The 21,020-nt window shown below is 38.7% G+C and overlaps 1 protein-coding gene across 4 annotated transcripts in view; it reads left to right on the forward strand.

The window, feature by feature from the left end:
- Positions 1 to 21,020, forward strand: part of itga7 (integrin subunit alpha 7) — a 49,510-nt gene that overhangs the window by 16,342 nt on the left and 12,148 nt on the right. For 3 of the 4 annotated variants that reach the window (XR_908788.3, XR_002290195.2, XM_011474857.3), the window contains exons 2-13: positions 6,529 to 6,656; positions 8,506 to 8,585; positions 8,747 to 9,002; positions 9,820 to 9,951; positions 14,396 to 14,603; positions 14,947 to 15,143; positions 18,626 to 18,714; positions 18,820 to 18,947; positions 19,059 to 19,154; positions 19,925 to 19,986; positions 20,235 to 20,404; positions 20,537 to 20,683. Coding sequence is in view for 2 of the 4 variants with exons in the window: in XM_011474857.3 (XP_011473159.1) it covers positions 6,529 to 6,656; positions 8,506 to 8,585; positions 8,747 to 9,002; positions 9,820 to 9,951; positions 14,396 to 14,603; positions 14,947 to 15,143; positions 18,626 to 18,714; positions 18,820 to 18,947; positions 19,059 to 19,154; positions 19,925 to 19,986; positions 20,235 to 20,404; positions 20,537 to 20,683 (1,693 nt within the window). In the remaining 2 variants the exon portion in view is untranslated. Of the gene's footprint in view, positions 1 to 6,528; positions 6,657 to 8,505; positions 8,586 to 8,746; positions 9,003 to 9,819; positions 9,952 to 10,631; positions 10,740 to 14,395; positions 14,604 to 14,946; positions 15,144 to 18,625; positions 18,715 to 18,819; positions 18,948 to 19,058; positions 19,155 to 19,924; positions 19,987 to 20,234; positions 20,405 to 20,536; positions 20,684 to 21,020 lie in introns of all 4 variants that reach the window. The other variant, XM_011474858.3, reaches the window with a different exon arrangement.

The raw sequence follows: 21,020 nt of genomic DNA on the forward strand, positions 1-21,020 counted from the left end.
CCCTGCCTTCACCCATGAGTGGCCGGGTTTGGCTCTGGGTTAAGAAGATGGATGAATGCAGATGGACATCGGTTGGACATCCAGGAAAAGTCTGTTGAACATACGTGGACACACGTGTAACAGTTGCGGAAAGCATCAAATTTGCGTATGTATCGCACAAAAATCCCCCGCAATTGCATGAGATTAATGTAATAATTGCGTATAAACTGCTTAAGACTGTATAATTCTCATCTGACCAAATATTTTGAACAGCTTAAAACCGAATTCACAAAAGACCCGGTGGGAAGAAACTATCAACTGAGATCTACGTACGACAAATGAAACACTTATGAATTACCGTACAAATATCACGCATGTACTGTATCACAAAAGACCATAATCTCATATGCGGAAAATGTGCAAAATGTATGTAGTGGCTGTGTGACATGACATGATTCCAGACGTCACCTGAATAAAAGAGAACCTTCATTTACAACAAAGAAAGAAAATAGACTGAAGATCTGAGATTCTTGCCTAAACTTTTTTTGTTTGCCTCTTTTTGGGTTGATGAAATACTCAGACGTTCAAAAATGCTTGGAAAAAATATTTCCAATATAATTAATTTTTACAATAACCTTTTAAAATGATGATGACAGTTTAATCAAGTTCTTATATTGATATTAGCACAGCTGACAGCATTGAATGCAGCTTTACACTAGTTTTAATCATATTCTCAGATGTGAAGGGCCCCTGAGTCAGACAGCTCTCAGGTGCCTTATCTAATCTGTGTGTTTGCTCTGGGAATGCAGAACGCCCTCACACCCCTTCACACACACACATTCACAAACTTATACACACACAAGTATCCATGCATGCTGGTTCTGGAGTTTGGCATCAAGCTTCTTGTTGGTGTTTTTTTAGGCACCATCACACTCAACACTGTGGAATCTTTCCCAGGCTCAGTGTGCTGTATTGTGTGTCCACTCAACTTACGCGTCACTAAAAGATGAGTCAAACTCTGTGCCAAATGTGCCTTTACTGGAAGATCATCTTAGCACTGACTATGACTCATTACCGATCAGTTGCATGGACTAAATTGCTGTAAAGGGGCAAAGTGTTGCTCAGTGATGAAGACGTCTCTGTGTCAGCTTTAGGCCAGGTGTCTGTGTACCCATGGATTCCCAGAGGCAGGTTGAACTCTTTTACAGTTCTGTTTTTCAACTGAAGGGTCAGTTTCTGAATGCTGAATGCATTTCTGTTATAGAACATAAAATCAAATTAGGGTTTTTAAGAGCTTGAGAGTGACGCTTTACTTCAGGGGATATTTGTTAGAAATCCTCAGTTATAGATCATGAACCCTTAAGCAGGCCTTGAACTTTCAAACATAATATTTTGTAGATTTTTTGTCTTGATTAAGGAATATTTATTTTAGAGAGCAGCTTAAGTGAAAATAATAAGCCAGAAGAAATGTATATAAAACAAATGCTTTTTTGTGACAATTTTTTTTAATATATATCCTCCATCATCAGAAAAATTCAACAAGAACATGCTAAAAACACAATTTTCCTAAGAGTGGGTGTTTAAGTATAATGATTTCTCTAGTGAACAGCAACTTTTCATTGACTATGAAATTGCGCCAATAGGATTTGCGATAGGGGTGTGGTTTGCCAAGAGTCTGGTTTTCTTAACGACCAGAAACCATGTAGGCTAAGTTGACAACACCATCCAGTTTCAGATCTGACTACTCCCCCATGAGTGCATATATACCAGCTCTTTTACCAGTTAATTCAGAATTGACAAAGCCTCTTGGATAAGAGGCGAAACGTCTTCTAACTTTAAAAACTAAGTCCAAATGACAACCCCTAAACCTACCAGTATGATGGAATCAACATGGATGAATGAGAGTCTTCATAGGCGTGGAAAACAAGAGTTAGACGCTGAAGAACGCTCATAAATAATTAAATAAATATTGTCGTGACAGCATTTTAAACCGATACAAGTATTGTCAAAGGAAATATCTTGATCTAGCAATTTTTTCTTACACCCCTAATTTACGATAATAAATTCATGTAATGGAAACACAACGATTTTGGAAAAACTGGCATTTATCAAGAAAAAAAGGTTTTGGGTCTTGGAGGAGGTGCTTTTTGAGGCTTATCGAATTGAACATATTTTGCAAAACTGCAATGGAAAAACTTTTTTCAAATTAATTGAGTCACGTGACGAACAACCGAAAATCACACTTTGTCGACAGGAAGTAGGAAAAGTGAAGTGGAATGGCGCGGCATGTTTGTTGAGCATATCATGCGCGATCCACAGCTCCTCTGTAAAATCACCAACCACAATTTCCCAAAATCCCTTTAGCTACTCACGTGTAAGGAGCTCGCCACTCCATAGACTGAATTAGACTCCAACCTCTCCTTTGATAGATGATGAGGAGCACTAGTGCCAACGGGAGAAATGTGAATGTATCTGCTGTAAATCAAAGTATTTTTTATAGGCCTGCACAATATACCGCAAATTTATCGTTATCGCAATATCCAGCTCTGCAATATGCATACCGCAAAAGACGGTGAATATCGCAATAAATCGCAAACCCAAAATGTGTTAAAACAATCTTCTAGCAGCTTGAAGCATTTAACGAATCAAATAAATCCCTTTATGTTTTGACCAATCAGATGGACGCCTTCCCATTGTTGACCAATCAGATGGAGGCCTATTATGTTAGATGTTTGTCCCCCATGTCGACGAGGGTCATTTGGAGTATAATTTTTAAACTGTTGCAATGAAATGGGAATGATGTTTTTGTTTATTTTTCTATTTGTTTATTTACTGCAAATTATATGGTTATCGCAATATTGATCACTAATATCTCATTTCGCAAGTTTTCCTCATATCGTGCAGCCCTAGTTCATACTAGGTCACGTTTAAGTTGTGGGCCTCTATCTTTTTTCTTCATTGTTCATTTATGTTTTGGCCACAGCTATAGGTCTTTTCGAAATCCAAGTCTTTTTGAAAAAGACTTGGATTTTAAGTTATGTTGACTTATTTAATAACACTTGCAGTAAAATGGAAATGTAGGAGACACCAACCTATTTTATTCCTGGGCATCTATATATATATTTTTGTAATCATTCATCTTAGTTTTGGCAAGTTCTATGGTAAATATATTTTCTTTATTTTTGAATAAAACTTGCACGTTAATTTAAGTTGTGTTGAATTATTTGAATAAAACTCACACTGAAACCAAAATGTATTGGTATTTTTGCTTTTCTATTTTTCCATTTAACGCAAGTCATACCGTCATCGCAGTTTCAAACACTGATATCGCATATCGCAGATTTTTCTAATATCGTGCAGGCCTAATTTTTTACATTTTTGAATGACTAATCACGAGTGGATTTTCTGTTTATTTGCATAATTATGATTTAATGGAAACAGTGTAATTACGAAATTGCATCTTTTCGACATTAACAGAATTTGGATAAAGCTTTGCACATATGTGTCATGGAAATGCAGCTTGTGAGGAATTATTCGGAAACAACAGTGTCATTATCTAAATAAATCAAAAGAAGTGATTTGCTGGTAGTCTTGGGGAAAAAAAATGGAAACTAAGATAAGAAGAACCAACCCATTAATCTTCAAACGATGCTATTATCTATTAGACCTCCCAGGCTGACACACCGATACCCACACATTGCACCTGCATACAGTGTAGAAAAAGGAAATAAAATCCTCACTTAAAAATTATCAGAGCCTGCTGGAATGCTGAGTCGGAGAAAAGATCAGATGTTATCTGGTTTTAGGGTTTTTTCTAATTCCAGTCCTCTTAGTAAATGTGTGTTGGAACAACTTGTTGTCTTTTTCTTTGGGTGGTCGTTGCCTAGCCATCTATCTACCTTTATTATGGGGGAGGACTATGAAGGTAAAAATGTGTCAAAAAGAACGCACTTGTAGATTTGATTTGACTCCGCCGTCGGTCAGCGGGATCCTTGTTTCTTTTTTCCTCCGCGGAGCTCGGCGTCTGGCCGCGGTGTCGCGTACCAGCGACACGCTACGCCCTCGCTCAGTCAGCGGCCAGCCGTTCCTCAGCGGGCTGAGTCCGCCACAGCCGCGCGCCGCCGCGCTGTCGCCTGGAACGTCGCGGAGAACGCATTTATCTAATCTAATATATTTTTTTCAAATGTTTATCCATATGATTTATAATAAAGCTGCTCAATAGCCCTGGCCCTGTTGTCCTGCTACAACAAAGATGATCATCTTCCTGATCCTGTCCGTTCGCAGCCGTCGCTGCATGTCTGCATTTAAAGCACGAAGAGATCATTTCTCATTAAAATGCAGGAGAAAACTAAGTTTTTCTGTAGAAATGCATTTTTATTTCACTCTCTGTGTTCATACAAAATGATTGAGAGATTTGCTGTCACATTTGAACGTTTATCAGAAGAGTTATTGAAGCAGGAAGTGTGAATCTGTGAAGGTCTTTCTAACTTGACCAAGTTATCCGAATCCAGCACTCTGATTGGTTGACTCCGCCTCCTCTTACCCTCCCTCCCCCCCTAGTCCCATTATCGGACACAGATCACTTTTGACCCAAGTTTCTCGCAAGGAATGTGTCAGAAGTCAGAGCGCAGTTGTAGCGCACCTGTGATTTGCGGCAGCAGATTCGAGCACACGCAGAAGCACATTTGAGCAGTTGTAATCACAGATTTGAAGTTGTATCTCTAAATGAACACATGCAATTGGAAATTTGTCAGTTCACAGCAGAAGATTTTTACACACAGATGCAGATTTTTCATGCACAAGTATTCAGATTCTATATTACAAGTTCTCAAATCAAATCTACAAGTGCGTTCTTTTTGACACATTTTTACCCTCATAGAGGACTAGTATTACATAAATCAATATTAACCCTCAGTTTGCAGCATCAGAAATGTTTATTTATTAACAACAAAAACCGGACTGTGCAGATGAATCTTTTCAACATCAAAGTGACTAAATCAAATTTCTTTCAGTTTATAAGTTCTCTATATAATTTCTGCCTTTACAAATTTTGATCAAATATCAATATATTTGGAACATTTTCCTTCTAAAACAAAAATTCTTGGTTATGAAAAGCAGTTTTACGAAAACTGGTGATTAAAACAGCACAAAAGAAGGAATTTAATTTGTAAAATTTTTATGTAAAAAATAAATAAAAACATTTTTTTTTTAGTTAAAAAAGTGTATTCTTTAATGGAAAAGTGGATTTGAATCATCAGGTTTTTTCAAGACTGCTTTTATCTCCTTAATAATTCTAACTCAATGAGCTCTGCGTCTATAAGTACATGTGGCAGCAAAGTGAAGTTAACAGTAAAATCACAATGGCTCATCGTGTAAAAAATATATTTTGAGTTTGTACTTATTATATGTTTTTATTGCTTATGGTTCCTAAAGTGTGTTTAGTAAGAGTACAAAAAGCTGTTTTAAGTGATCACAGCATTCGTTTAGCACTTAGAGATCTTTACTCTCTGGGAAATTCCCACGCTAAAATGATTTTGTATTATCACTGCTCCATTAAACACTTGTAATAGACTATATTCTTTTCAACCTTTTTTTTAATTCAAACCACATTTTGTTTGCCGTTTAATAATTTTGTAGGCTTACATAATTCTCAATTAACAAAATCAGCTTTTTGTGATTGGGTTATTTCTGCTCAAACACCACAGATTGATCAAGCAGTGGTTACAAAACTAAGTCAAAGAATTTGTCTGGAAGTTATTATGGTCATATTTTTTACCCTTTTCCCCCTGTCTCCATTTCCTGCTCGTTTCTCTCCATTGCACGTGCGCTGGACTTGCCTGGTGGAATGCTGCTCAACACTCCGTTTTTAAATAGCATCTCTGCCTGAATGAGCCACTCCTAATATGGCAGAGGGCAGTGACACTGGCCCCAAAATATCAGCAACCCCCTCACTGAGAATAAAACATTTCCTTGGCTTGACTGTAAAGGCTGTGGTGATAGATGTGCATGTATGTTGATGTCTATAAGGTATGCCACTTGGAGATGTCAGAGCCGCTGTCAGTCAAAGGACATAAAATGATTATAGGCTAACATTGTCTAGAAAAACTGAAGCTTTAATTAAGCTGCACATGTTTACAGTAAAGTTATTCAGACAAGTTAAGTGTGCGATGTGAAAAAAGGATTTCATCAAATAGTGAAAAGATTCAATTCAGATTCACAAGCTCATGATTCCGTTGATGATTTGATACAATTTGATTAAATATTTTTAGATCTTCATTCAGAATCCAAAGTTTTCCAGACATGAAAATGGTATTCACATCATTAGTCATTTAAAAGAAACAAAATTTAAACTTTCATTAATACAATTCTGAATTCTTACTTTAAAAAACTAACAAAAGTATTTTTGGACTGAAAAAGCCAAAATAAATTTTCTTCATAAAATCCATTTATAGATTTGATTAACTGTAGGGAAAACCATCACTAAATATGACTTCTTTGGCATCTGATACAGCATTTATCAGATGTACGATACGCTGCTTTCTCTTTCAGGATTCTGGTTGGTGCACCACAGGCAGCAGGGCGGGGTTTGTTGAGGGGCAGTCGACCTGGAGCCCTGTTCAAGTGTCCGATCACACCAGAGGAGTATGACTGCGAGAGAGTCAATATTGATGGAGACGGTGAGTTGAAATTGGTGCTAAAGGAAGGAAAGCATCAGCTGAAAAGTTGGTCCCCAGAAATAAACGGAAAAAAAAATCAGTATTTAAGGATGAAAGCTTTCAAGAACACTTTCATTTATTTATTTATTTATTTATAAACTGAAAGGACAGTGTTTTTGTCTTTTATGATAAGACACGTGACAATCCAGTTTTATAAATAGTTTATTATTGATATTGTACTGTATTTAAGTAATCAGGGAAAGAGCATTATAACATTTTGTTCCCAATTTCCAAATGTTTTATTAATCCAGTAGATTCTTTTTTGTCATCAACAGTCATTAGTTTTTGTTCCTGACTTTTGCACAAAAAAATTAATAAATAAAAAATTAACATTTAAAAAGTATATAACAATCAAAAACCTTCATGTTTTGCACTTTTACATGCAGACATTTACAACTAATGCCTAACTAATAAAGTGACACTCCATATGGTGTTTACATTCAATACAAACAATAAACTTTATGTATAAAGCACCTTTCAAGATAAAAATCACAAGGTGCTTCTCAATAAAACAGAGTGGAAAAACAGAATTAGGAAAATGCAATTTTAAAAAGATGTGTTTTTAAAGAAAAAGAAAAGACTAAGTCTATGGATGTGAGGCTGAGAGGAAGAGAGTTCCTGCTGCAAAGGCTCTGCAATCTTTAGTTTTTAGCTGGGTTCTCTTAGCAACCAGCAGACCCTGGTCAACCCCTTGATATCATGGACCTGCTGGGAGTGTACGGCTGCACAAGGTCTTTTATATAGACCGGTGCTTGGTTATTAAGAGCTGTGTATGTTAAAGCCTATGTGGCCGGAACTTCTTTTTTAGGTGTGCATTATCACTGTGGATTATCACTTATTAATCCACACCCAGCAGCCAATCAGAATAGAGTATTCGCCCGGACTATGGTATAAATGCAGGTGACACACGGAACAGCTCGTTAGCGTATAGCATGATAGCATCGTAGCATCAGTGTGTAACGACACAGCTGTCTCCAAATCAACACTTTTTATTAAACGTTCTGTTGTTGCTGTGAGTCCTACATGGCAGCATAAACTGTTGATACAAAGCAGATGGATCCATGATTTCATGTTGCTGATGCCAAATTCTGACTCTACCATCTGAATGTTGCAGCAGAAATAGAGACTCATCAGAACAGGCAACGTTTTTCCAATCTTCTGTTGTCCAATTTTGTTTCCTGCTCTTATCTGACAGAAGTGGTACCCAGTGTGGTCTACTGCTGCTGTAGCCAATGTGCCCCTATGTTAGATGTGTTGTGCATTCAGAGATGCTCTTTTGCAGACATCGGCTGTAACCACTGGTTATTTCAGTCACAGTTGCCTTTCTATCAGCTGGAACCAGTCTGGCCATTCTCCACTAACTTCTGACATCAACAAGGCATTTCTGCCCACAGAACTGCTGCTCCCTAGATGTTTTCTCTTTGTGGACCATCCTCTGTAAACTCTAGAGATGGTTGTTGGTAAAAATCCCAGTAGATCAGCAGTTTCTGAAATTCTCAGACCACGTTCAAAGTCACTTCAATCACCTTTCTTTCTCATTCTGATGCTCGGTTTGAACTGCAGCAGATCGTCTTGACCATGTCTACATGCCTAAATGCATCGAGTTACTGCCATGTTATTGGCTGATTAAAAATCTCTGTTAACAAGCAGTTGGATGGGCTGTGCCTAATAAAGTGGCCAGTGAGTGTATATTATCTACAATAGTAAAAAAAAATCTTTAACATTATACTCCCCAAAAACATTTTTCCCCTACTTTTGCTAATTATTACAAACTATTGCCTTTAAATTTTTTCCCTGTATTTTCTCCCAGTGAGCTGGGACAAAGAAAACAAAGACAACCAATGGCTCGGAGTTACAGTCAAGAGTCAAGGAATAGGAGGAAAGGTGGTGGTGAGTAACAATATTTATCTTTACAGAAAAACAAAAAAACACCTTATTAAAAAAACTGACCTGCTTTGCACACATTTGGAGCTTTACCTTTTCTATGGAGATCCTATTCTTCATAACAAAAAGCAAATGTCTCACACAGGTGCTTTCCTGTTTTCATGCAGACTTGTGCTCACCTGTATGAGCTGAGACAACGTGTAGGTCAGCCTTCAGAGACCCGGGATCCCATCGGACGCTGCTATGTCCTGAGTGAAGACCTGACAGAGCGAGATGAGCTGGATGGAGGAGAGTGGAAGTTCTGTGAGGGCCGGTCACAGGGACACGAGCAGTTTGGCTTCTGTCAGCAGGGCCTATCTGCCAGCTTCACTCCAGACAACAACTTCATTCTGTTTGGGGCTCCGGGAACGTACAACTGGAAAGGTAACGTTTGTGACGGAGACAACAGGAATTTTAAAAAGCAGAGCAAACTCAATCATTTTCTTATATCATTAATTGAAAACCATTATTTCTGTTTTTTACTTTACCCAGGCATTTATTATTGCCCTGCATCCTCCTTTTGCTTAAAAGGGAGAGGTGACTTATAACTATTGTTTTTATAATATTTTTCCAAATGTGTGTGGTTTTTTGTTTTGTTTTGATGCTACCACATATCCTAAGAGTCAACTTGTTTAAAACAACATTGTAATTTTGTTATGAGGATATTTTACTGAAAAAAGGCAAAGCGTGTAAAAGCTTGTTTAATCTTAAAGTTATTTTTTAAATCTAAAACATAAAAAGTTTATATTTAGCTCAGAGTGAATATTCTCTCCAGAAAATATGGATGTTTAAATGAAATGTTAGATCGGAAATCTGATTATTAATTTATTTCTGTTTAACAGACACAAAAATGTAATCATTTGTTTTTAACAATCAGCTTTTATATGAAATATAAAGCTTTTAAAAGCTTCTCAATGTCAAGCATTTATTATTGCTACAGATTCTGTTTTTAATAGCTCCCAAAGCCTTTTCAACAAGATGCAAATTGAGATAAAGATTGTTATTTTTAAAGTTTCTTTATTTGAGAACCATAAACTATATATTGTACAGCATGTAGAATTTAACATCTTTTTGAAGCCCTATGTGTTTCAAGCTTATAAAATGTACTTAAAGAAACAGCATATTGACATAAAAGCATATCTCTGGTATAGTGAATTGGTGTCTTGTTGCCTTGCTGTGCCGTCACACATTTGCCTTTCAGGTGAGATGCGGGTCCAGCTACTAAACCAGACTCTGCTGGACCTTGGTCTCTATGACGATGGACCATACGAGGTGGCAGATCAAAAAGAGCTTAATGCCCAACTCATCCCTGTGCCCTCTCACAGTTATTTGGGTAGGATTTGCCCTCCCTGCTCACTGCTGCCCGTGCACAGGAGAGAAAGAGAGGGCCGGAGGAGGAGGATGACAGTAGGGCTCAGACCACACCCCCAACGTGGAGAGCTCTACCACAGACACAGTGGCAACTTAACTCAACTGTCATTGACGGGGGGAGGAAAGTCTTGTTTTAGTATTCTCGTCATCCCCTTAAGAGTATTTCTGGCTGAGCCTGTCAGCGGATGACTCAGAATACCCCGGAATATGACTCGGGCTCATTTTAAAGAACACTTTTCACATAGTGGGCTAAGAACACAAAACATGCCTGGAGCTAATTGTGGCGTGACACAAATTCTTATAATGCCACTGACAAACAAAGAAATGATTGTGCCCATTAACCCACCTCCAATGGTGTTATCCCCTTTCCAGGCCCCCCCGCCTCCCGAGACTGGAAAACTGACAAACATGTCAGAACCTTAGAGGCCTGTGCGTGTAGTCTGAGCCCAAACCGTCATCCCTCCACCACTGTGGCTTTGCAGGGCAAACCCCTGTAGCCCCACAAAAGCAAAGCATCAACCAATCACAAGCTATCTCACCTGCACCCCTCCCTTTTTTTCTCCCCTTTACCATTCACCACCTCATCACCCCCTCTCCACCCACACCCCTCGTGTTTCTGTCTTGTGTTTGTTTGGGCCATAGGGCTCTTGTTCATGGCTAGCCCCTTTGAAGATGGGCTGCTGTACAAAACTGTGGAGCCCCCCAAGCGCCCCGCACCTTTTGAGGATGTAGCTCATAATAGCTACTTAGGTTTGTAGGCGTGACGTGTTGTTTGGACTGGAATGAGCCTGCAGTGGACGTAGTGTCTGTTTCCTCTCTGTCTTGTTTGTCTGAAAATAACAAGTCTACTTTTAGATGGTGTTACAACATGTCTTATATGTTGTAATCGGAGAACCATTTACAACTGGAAAATAATTCAAATTAACCCAATTGTATTATTGTATATGTCATTCATTTTTTAGTTCTATTTTATTTTCCTGTCTCCAACTACTCTTAGATGAAGAAATGGTTGTCGTTTTTTCCGTAGACGGAGGTTTACTTTAATTACTTTTTCATTGTAGAGGTCTGCTCTTTCAGGTGTGTTCGTCTGTCTGCATGCATCTGTCCAGCTAAAGCTTTCCAGTGTGTGCTGGTGGTGGATTTCCTGTTTTTACAAAACTAAACCGTGTCTGAGGGTTTAAATCTCAAAAATCTGCAACGTTCCAGTAGAGGCAAAGAAACTGCAGAAATCCCAAACTGTTGAAAGTTTCAGTAACTTTCTAAATACCTGAAAATAAAAATGAAAAAAGTCAAATGTCAATGACAATAGCGCCACTGTTACTGTTGCAGCAAACTTAAAAAAAAATGTCTACATTTGTTAGCTTTACATAATTCTGATAATCAAAAGATCCCTGAAGACGTCTAAAAAATGCTTTTAGGTTGATTTAATTGTGAAATATCTATAAATAAACAAATAAAACAAGTTAAATGAGAAAAATGAATGATGAATTCTATAAACATTTTAAATTTATCCAAAGAAGTACTAATACTTAGTTGTAGCCATATAAAATTAAATATTTCCAAATGTATTTGTTTTAGTCTTTTTTTCATTCTTTCTTTAAATATCAGATAAGACGAATTTCTTATGGTTTACTTTTCCTTGGTTATTGTTGGGCTACATCTATTATTCTTTGTGTGGATCCACTATAAATTTTTCCATTCACATTCCTCAAATCCAGCTTGCTCCCACTTTGTCGAGCCGTCTCCTTGGTTACCCTAACCTATTAGGTCTCATTCTTAATTCATGGAATGCCATTGGTCCTAACTAAGTGATGTGTGCATGCTTCCCAAAATGAAGAAATTGCTGCTTCAGTTGTATCTCAAATGGCTTTAAATTGTTGGGCGTAATATTTTCCCATAAATCTAGTATTGTTCCTAATTTTTATCTATTAATCTATTAAGGCCAAATGGTTTGTTCCCCTTAAACTATCTGAAGAGATTAAAAAGCAATGTTAAAAAAGTTTAGCTTATCACTATTTGAAGGCCATGTCTGACAGCTCCTACTAGGCCTGCACAATATACCGCAAATTTATCGTTATCGCAACATCAAGCTGTGCAATATGCATATTGCAAAAGACAGCAAATTTGCAATAAATGGTTACCTTAGATGTGGCCAAACAATCTTATGGCAGCTTGAAGTGTTTAATGGATCGAAAGAATCCCTTTCTGCATTTGACCAATCAGATGGACCCCTTCACGTTGTTAACTAATCGGATGGCGCCCTATTATGTTGTATGTTCGCCTCCTGCGTCAACAAGGGTCATTTGTAGTATAATTTTAAGCTGTTGTAATGGAATGGGAATAATATTTTTGGTTTGGTTTGCTAATTGTTTATATACCGCAAATTATATCGTTATCGCAATATTAATTACTAATATCGCATATCGCGAGTTTTCTTCATATCGTGCAGCCCTAGCTCCTACGTATATTTTGTGCATTTTGCATGGATGATAAGTGAGAGAAGATGTGATATTTTAGTGAAATTTTTACAAATGTATCATGAATGAACCACATTAAAACCATGAAAGGAATACGGATAAACCATGCAATGAACACATTAATTAACGTGGAACATGAACTGTGCGTGATTATTGCCCTTATTGCCCCATTACCCGTGGAAAATGCGCAAAATGCTCGTAGTGGTTGTGTGACATGGCTTCAAACAGACATTCGAGTTAAAGCTGTCCCCTTTAACATGTTGAAGTCCCACTCCGATCATCTTTTGATCTGTTGTGAAGGTCTTTCCAGTGGTCTTTTAATTATGATTATGCGTTTTTAGCCAATTCAAAAAAACCTGCATTGTTTTTTAGGACATAGCTTCTGCAGAGCAGCAGGAGTACACTAGAAATTTACCTCTGCGAGGTGGACGGTACAGTTGGCGTGGAGTTAGCCTGCCCGCAATTCCCATCATCCCTTTGTTTAAGCTCTCTTGAAGTCCCTCACATCCCCAACCTAACATTATTGGTGCAACAAAAATGGCGGGCAATATTGGTAACTATCCAGGCGTAGTTTTTAACCCGATTCCAGCTCAGACGAGGAAAAAGAAGACAAACATGAATCTGTTTGTCTGCAAGTGGATGCATCAGAATGGAGCAGAGCTTGTGGCCTGCTGTTGTTGGTCTTACGTCATATCTACAAATTTTTCCAGCTGCATTTTTTGTTTGCTTCTGATTCACTTAAGAAGAATTATAAATAATTACTCTGAAACACAATTTGAAACCAACATTTTTTTATATTTGTCCTCCATCATGAGAAATGTGCTATAAGAACATGTTAAAAACATTGGAGTGGGTCTTTAACAATTTAATCATTTTTATGAATAAAGTCAAAATTAATCAGTTTTAATTAGTAAAAAAACTGCATAAAAATCATTTTACGAATACATCTTATGTTTAAACTCTTTTGATCATCTTTACTTTAGAGTGACGAAATTCAAAAAATACAGTTTTCTTCATTTTATTGCTGCGATAAATAATATTTCAGGTTGAAAAAGGCAAACCGACGTCTTATTAAGGTTGCCACGGCTCCTGCTTTCTGTGTCAGAGTCAAAGAGCAACCTTTTTCCTTGAAAAGCCTTTTGCTTCTTTCAGCTTATACTCCTTAGTTAGGTTTGCAGTCCTGACCTTGGTGCAGGAATGCACGGTAAAAGCCATTCTCACAGAAGTAGCACCAGGGTTCTACCCTTTTAGGTTTACAGGAGCTTCTGTGTTGCATTCCACACCTGCAACCGTGGAGCTTCTCTTGTTTGCTTCTGTTTTGTCTCCCTCTGCATGTTTACTGCTGACTAACACATGCGTGTCTCCTGATGAATGCTTCTCCCCTTTTTTCAAATCCTCTGCCTGCTTTTAGGATTAAAGATGCAAATGCATGAGGCTTATAATTTCCCGCTTTTTATTGCTCTGCTAGAGTTGTTTGGCTCACTATCAACATAAATGAAAATGTTCCTCAACTCCTCCGCTCACGCAAACACATTTCAAGAGTCCATCACACATAAACACAAAATAAAATGGGCTTTTTTTTAAAGCACACCCTGTGATGGAGCTGCCCTGAGCATCAATCAGATTAATGCTCCTCTGCTGTGTTTACAAACTGCCTCCACCAAAAGAAACTGATTCAGAGCTGCAGTATCATGAATCTCATGAAAGACTAAAGGAAGACCCACACATCTTCTCCTACCGACACCGCCCTCTGCAAATACAGCACACCAGGCATTTACGCTAATCACAACAGTGGCATAAGATCAATAGTCACTCAAGGCACACATTTCATTACTCAAAGATTGCACAGTGAAAGGACATGAGCCCCTAAACCCCATGGTCAATACTAACACCCCTCCCCTTTTGCTCCTTCCTTCCTGCCTCTGCTAGGCTTCTCAGTTGACTCAGCGATGGACCTGATGAGCCTCGGGGAGCTGACCTTTGTGGCCGGAGCACCTCGGGCCAATCACACAGGGGCTGTGGTGCTGCTAAAGAAAGACAATGTTCACCGGCTGGTGCCACAGCACATCTTCTGGGGTGAGGAGCTGGCGTCCTCCTTCGGGTACTCTGTGGCCACCACAGATCTCAACAAAGACGGGTAGGAGAGCCACATCACAAATCTATTTCAGTTGTGGAAACTCAAACATTAATTTCTTAAAAGTTAGTCCTTAGAAATGTTTTAAGGTGGAGTAGAAGGTGCAAGATGGTAAAATAGATCAAGGCAGTCATAAAGCCCAATCACATCCACTGTTGTCTCAGTTTTCTCAATAGGGTGGGCATTAAAAGAAGAGGTTAACCTTGGACATAACCTGATGAATATTCAGGATCATGATTATTAAAACACTTCCTGACCTTTTGTGTTCTTAAATGCATTTGTACTCTTTTTGAAATTGGTAAAAGTTTTTTTTAAAACCAGTTCTCTCTTGAAATATGATGTTCAGCTGGACAGACCTGATTGTTGGAGCTCCAAACTTTTTTGACCGTAAGGCGGAGATCGGTGGAGCTGTGTATGTGTATCTGAACCCTTTTGGCCACTGGGATGATCAGGCTCGCCCCATTCGTCTCAATGGCACCTACGATTCCATGTTTGGAATGACAGTATGCAACGTGGGAGACCTGGACCAGGATGGATATGGCGGTGAGACTAATGCTTTTACACGATTATCCAATTAAATGAGGGCTCTACAACCTTCAACACTTACAGAGTCATTCGGGTCGATTTCTTATTGACAACAACCCAGTAGGAGCCACAGAGTCTTACTTCACCCATTTAATACAGATTTATATTTATGTTATTGAAATGATTGTGTGTTTTTTGGCATGAATAAAACATGAAGACAAAATAGCGTTTTTTTTTAAATAAAATATGTACGGTAATAGTTTAAAACTTTTGACAGAGGTTTACACGACTTCCTTTCAAAATAAGAAACCCTTTGTCACATAGTGTCATCTCATTGTAGCAAATTAGTAGTAGGTAGTGTTATGCCAGCAGTAATAATTAAAACAACTTTATTTCACCACTTGTGGGGGATTTTAGCCAGAAATTCATAGATTTGACTAAAAAAAAACTTGAACCAGAACTAATTAAGTAACCCTTATTGTATTTTTCAAACCACAAGGCACACCTAAAATTCTTGAATTTTTTCAAAATAGAAAATCAACCTTATAATTCACTGCAACTTAAGTAGGAACTCTGGTTGGGCTTTATCACAAGAACAGGCGGATGGCTGGATCCATTTGCGGCAGGTTTACTAACTCAGCTAAAAGTCCACAGAGCTAAATCAGTAGGTATGGCCCATTTGACACGGATGCTTCGGGGCTTGTTTCACCTTCGTGAAGCAGAGCGGTTCGGCACAATGTTTTGGGGGCTCAGACGTCACTTGGGTTTAAACAATTGGGCACGCTATTCTCATTAAACACAAATGAATCCCAAACAACATTTCCCGACCAGTTCTGTTGTTTCAGTTCATTGCTCCTGTTAAAAAATGTCCTGTGGCTTGGGATCAATTCAACTTGGTTTTCTCCTAATAAGGTAATACACTATTAACGTTATTTATAAGTAAAGTAGTTTTATAAATCTATGATGAAGGTAAAAATAGTCACATTACAAATTCTTGGCGTTTGCATCTAGGGGTCATGAGTTTGAGACCAGTATTTTACAATTTTGCCTTGTGTTTATTTTCTTCATGTGATTTATGTTTTTGCAGTGTGAAAAAGCACTTTTCACAGAAACCGCCACACATTTTGTTTTAGTTTTTTTAAATTTATTATTTTTAACAACATTGTGTTGTTTTACTTAGACTTTTTTTTAACTATAATTTCCACATTGAAGTGTTACAAGGACAAGGGGCTTAGTTGAAGCAGTTGATATACCTCCAGTCCACCACCAGATGCCGCTGTTCTGTGTGGTTTCAGAGCCCCAAATGGTTGTTTCATTTTTCTAGGCGCAATTACATGGACCCTGTGAAAGCTTCATGGGGTTTCTACTCCCATCCCTATAAATCAGGGTCAGACAGGCCGGGGTCCATAACAAACTTAAGATCTTCAGAGGAGAGACAGGGTAGTCAGGATCCTGGCGAGTCTGGGCAGACGGCAGGCAGTCAAACGCAGTGATATACAGGGTTAGGAGACAGAAGATCAGGTCCAAATATAACGCTTGGTAACAAAGGCAGTGTGGCAAAAACAATACTTCACGCTGAGTGAGGCTCAGTGCAGTGACTGTGATTGATTGAGTGCATGGAGTCAGGTGTGTGGCATCCAGAAACTGCATGCATGGGTTACTGGGAGATGAAGCGCATTCAGTACATTCAGTACGATGGACTATTTGAGCATTATAGGGACTGTAGTCAGGAGCCTTGAAGAGTGACAAGTCCTGTCCTTCAACTGCTTGTCAATGACTTTGTTAAAGTTTGACTTAGTTTACTTAACTACTTTTTACTTTATTACTTACTTTTTACTTTACGGTTACTTTTTAAAACTAAAAACTTTATTTTTCTTCAAAGCCAAAGAGCCACAAATAGTGGGGTGGAAGGGGACTAATGAGTTACCGTTATTTCTGGATTAGAAGCCGCTACTTTTGTCACACGCTTTCAACCCTGCGGCTTATTTGATGATGCGGCTAATTTATGCTTTTTTTTCTTTTTTTTAATGCATTTTGTCTAACGGCCGCTAGGGATGCTCACGCAGAACGGGTAAGAGTGAAACAGGGGGAATACGGTATATGTGTCGAGGAAGACACAAGTTTAATGTAAATTCCTGCTTGTGAATGAATAGAACAAACAGACCCTCATCATGGAAAATCCAGGAAGAAATGCATATGACGCAGCTTTCAAGTTACAAGCAATCGTTAAAAGCAGTGTGAAAAAATCCACCATCACCAACGGCTGCGTGACGGAGAAGATTGCGCAAGTTCAGGAGAGAATTGCCTCAGGATGAGAGTGACACTGACAGCAACAATGAAGGAGAGACGGAGAGAGTGTGTGGCGAAGAATGTCTGAAGCTATTCCAATCCGACACTGAGGAGGAACACTTCCATTGTTTCAGTGCACAGGAGGAAGATGAAGAAAGCTGTCAGTGACTTTTACGTTTATGTTTTTCAAAAGAGCCCTGTTAGTGCTGTGTTACGCTGTGTCACTGTTGTGGAAGAAAATTTCCGGCGCACGTGCTGCACAGAGCTTGCCTCTGCGCATAGGCGCGTGCTGCGCATAGCAGCGTGCTACACATAGGCACGTGCGCCTATAAGTTACTGGTGCTCTCAGTGACTTTTCTTTTTTTTTTCCTTTCTCTCTCCGTGACTTTTACCGGTATGTTTTTTTAACCAGCCCTGTTAGTGCTCTTACGACCATATTGCTGCCGTGTTACTGCCTTGTCACAGGCACTGTGTGGAAAGAAAAGCTCAGGTATATTATTAAAACTTTGAAAACTCTTTCTGTGTACCGTGTGTCTTTGTAAATATGTTATGTGTTGAACCTTTCCTGCGATTAATTTTTTTCTTTCTGACGGTGGTCGGAAAATGGAGGGAAGATCGTCTCCGCTGAAGGCAGATCTTCCTTCTGGGTTCACTTCCCCGTTCGGACCCTCAGAGCCTCCAGAATCATTCACCGTTCTTCTGGGGGAAACCTTCTTTTATTACAGTTCTCCTTCACTCTGTATATCAAGGATGAATGCGCACCCCCAACACACTTCCACTGTGTGCTCTCTCTCCCTCTTGCGCTGCACGCGCTCCCTCCTCTTTCTTACACACACGCGCGGTTTCAGCACATACACATCCTCATTACAACACATGTTTCAACGTGGGCACATGCAGCTTATAGACAGGTGCGGCTTTTGTATGTACAAAATGGTTTATCCTTTAAAATGGAATGGGTGTGGCTTTTAATCAGCTGCGCTCTAGTCCGGAAATTACGGTAATCTTGCTCAAGTGTGTTCCAATGTATCTGATTTTACCTCTAATTTCTGTCTGAACGGTATACCAATGCCAGAAATTTTTTTTTAAAACAGAGCCATTTTTTTGTTGAGCGCAGATGAGTGTTTAACAGAAGAAAATAGAGCCATGCAAACACTCGTCTGTGCTTTAAAGGCTGTGATAGTAGAAGATAAATCTTATTTATTTCTGTACAGATATTGCTGTGGGAGCTCCATTTGATGGAAACGGAAAAGTTTTTATATACAGAGGCTCAGATGCTGGAATTGAGACTAAACCTGCTCAGGTAATCCCAAAAGTGCTTTTGGAAGGAAATATAGAGAGAAAAATACCGCTGGAATAGTCAAGCAACACAAAAGTGGAACCCTAAAATACAGATTTACGCATTCAGGTTCTGGATGGCCGTGACTTCGATGTGGGATGTTTTGGATACTCCATCTCAGGAGGTTTTGACATTGATGACAATCACTACCCAGATGTGGCCGTGGGATCTTTAAATGATTCAGTTGTTCTATTTAGGTGAGATTTTTTCACATCTGATAAATCTTTAAATTCAACGTCATGATTTATCTTTAACCAACAAGTCTTTATTTCCTCCCCTTAAACATCTGTCTGTTTTTTGTCTCCAAGGTCTCAGCCAGTGATTCATGTGATCAGAGACATATCAATTGATCCTAGTTACATTGATCTGGAACAACAGAATTGCAAGGAGAGCGAGGGAGCCTGGTAAGAACGACCGATTCTAAGCTTCAGAGTGAAATCGGTTGGACCTCATCTCATAACTCTCTTTAAACACAAGTGTACAGCCCTTTACACAGCAATACAAACATAATCCATAAACAGCAAAAGATAAAGAAAAGCAAGGTAATATGTTTGCAAATAAACATCATGTGGATTTAAGAATTTTCAAAAAGGGACATTTTAAGTCAAGCTTAGTCATTAAAAATCATCAGCATTTTGTTCCCAAAACTGGGAACCTAATGTCAATGTGAAGCATTTATGAGAAATTTGGATTCTTGCAAAGAACATGTGCATTTAAAGTACCTGGTCAGAATTGAATTACATTTCTATGGCAACTGATCTGGCCAATCAGGAGTGAGATTGTTGAAAGGCCACGACCCTACCACTTGAAAGCGGGACCAGGAGAATCTGTCAAACATTTTGAACGTTCAATGCGAGATTAGACTTTTTTTTGATTGAAGCTTCCTATTGGTCAGTTTATAAATTGATTATCCACCACAGAGAACATTAGATTATGAAGCACAATCTACAAACAGGCAGAGCAAAAAGGGCAATTCTGACAAATAGAATGACCGAGTAACAGCTGTTCATTTCTCTGTAAAAGTCTATAGGATTTTGGTTTTTCAGAACAAGCGGGTACTTCCTGTTTGAAATGCGAGTGGGGAGGGGTCACTCAGTCCAATTCTTATATACAGTCATTGGTTGGTAAGGGCTGTGGGCTCATTTAAAAAAAACTTGTCTCTTTCCTTTGTCAGTGTGGAGGTCAAGGGCTGTTTTACTTTCACTGCCCATCCACAACACTACTCTCCACATATCAGTAAGTCTCACTACAATGTTTATCATACCTTTTGATGTTTTTCAATTATTCTTTTTACAGCACAGAGCTATTTGTGAGTTACATTAATCATTGTAACTAAATTACTGCATCTCCTAAACAGGAAGTAGTAAGTGTTTGATAACAATTTCCTATGAACTTCCTAAGTTATTGCTCCAAGTGTCTCAACATTGTTTTAATTTCAAATCCTTTCTCTGCCCTAATGTGATTCCTGCTTTGTTCCTTTCAAGCACTTGAGGTGCTTTTTGAAGCTGACACTGAGCGCAGGAAGCTGGGCCTTCCTCATCGTGTCAACTTCCTGGGTCGGAGTTCGCTGGAGCCAGAATACACTCAGAGGGAGGAAGTGGAACTGCATCGGCAGCGTCACCCCGTGTGCACCACTGCCATCTTCCAGCTGCATGTCAGTACCATTTTGCTTTTCATCCATATATTGGTTTTCGCCCGCAATTGATGCAACATTTAAAAAATGCACAAATGTTGTTGTTTTTTTTATGATATGAGTCTTGGATTGAGTTTTTTCTTCTTTCTGCAGGAGAACATCGGTGACAAACTGCGTCCCATAACACTAACAATAACGCACACAATCAAGCCTGTGCCACCGCGCAGACACTCTGCTAAGAAACTGGAAAGGCTTCCACCTGTGCTGAGCATTTCTCCATCAAACACACTGAACTTGGAGGTCTGTATGAATCCTTCAGTGGTACAGTATAATACCCATGTTGAGGCCATAAAGTCCTTGTCTTTGACAATAGTACAGCATTTTCTTATCCTTTTAGTTTGAGTTAAAACAGTTTTTGCATAATTTGTATGTAAATTAATCTAGTATTTATAAAGTGGATCGTAGCAGTGTCCAATATTATGTCTTTTTAAACAGTTAAAACACGTATTTATTTTAGCATTTGATACTATTTATCCATTTTTGTTAAATTCGACACATTTCTGAGACCCCTATTTCATTAACATGATCCAAACTTTTCTTAAATAATAATTGTGTATAACTTGGTCCATGTTTTCCA

Source organism: Oryzias latipes, chromosome 5, assembly GCF_002234675.1.
Source record: "Oryzias latipes chromosome 5, ASM223467v1".
Taxonomy (NCBI): domain Eukaryota; kingdom Metazoa; phylum Chordata; class Actinopteri; order Beloniformes; family Adrianichthyidae; genus Oryzias; species Oryzias latipes.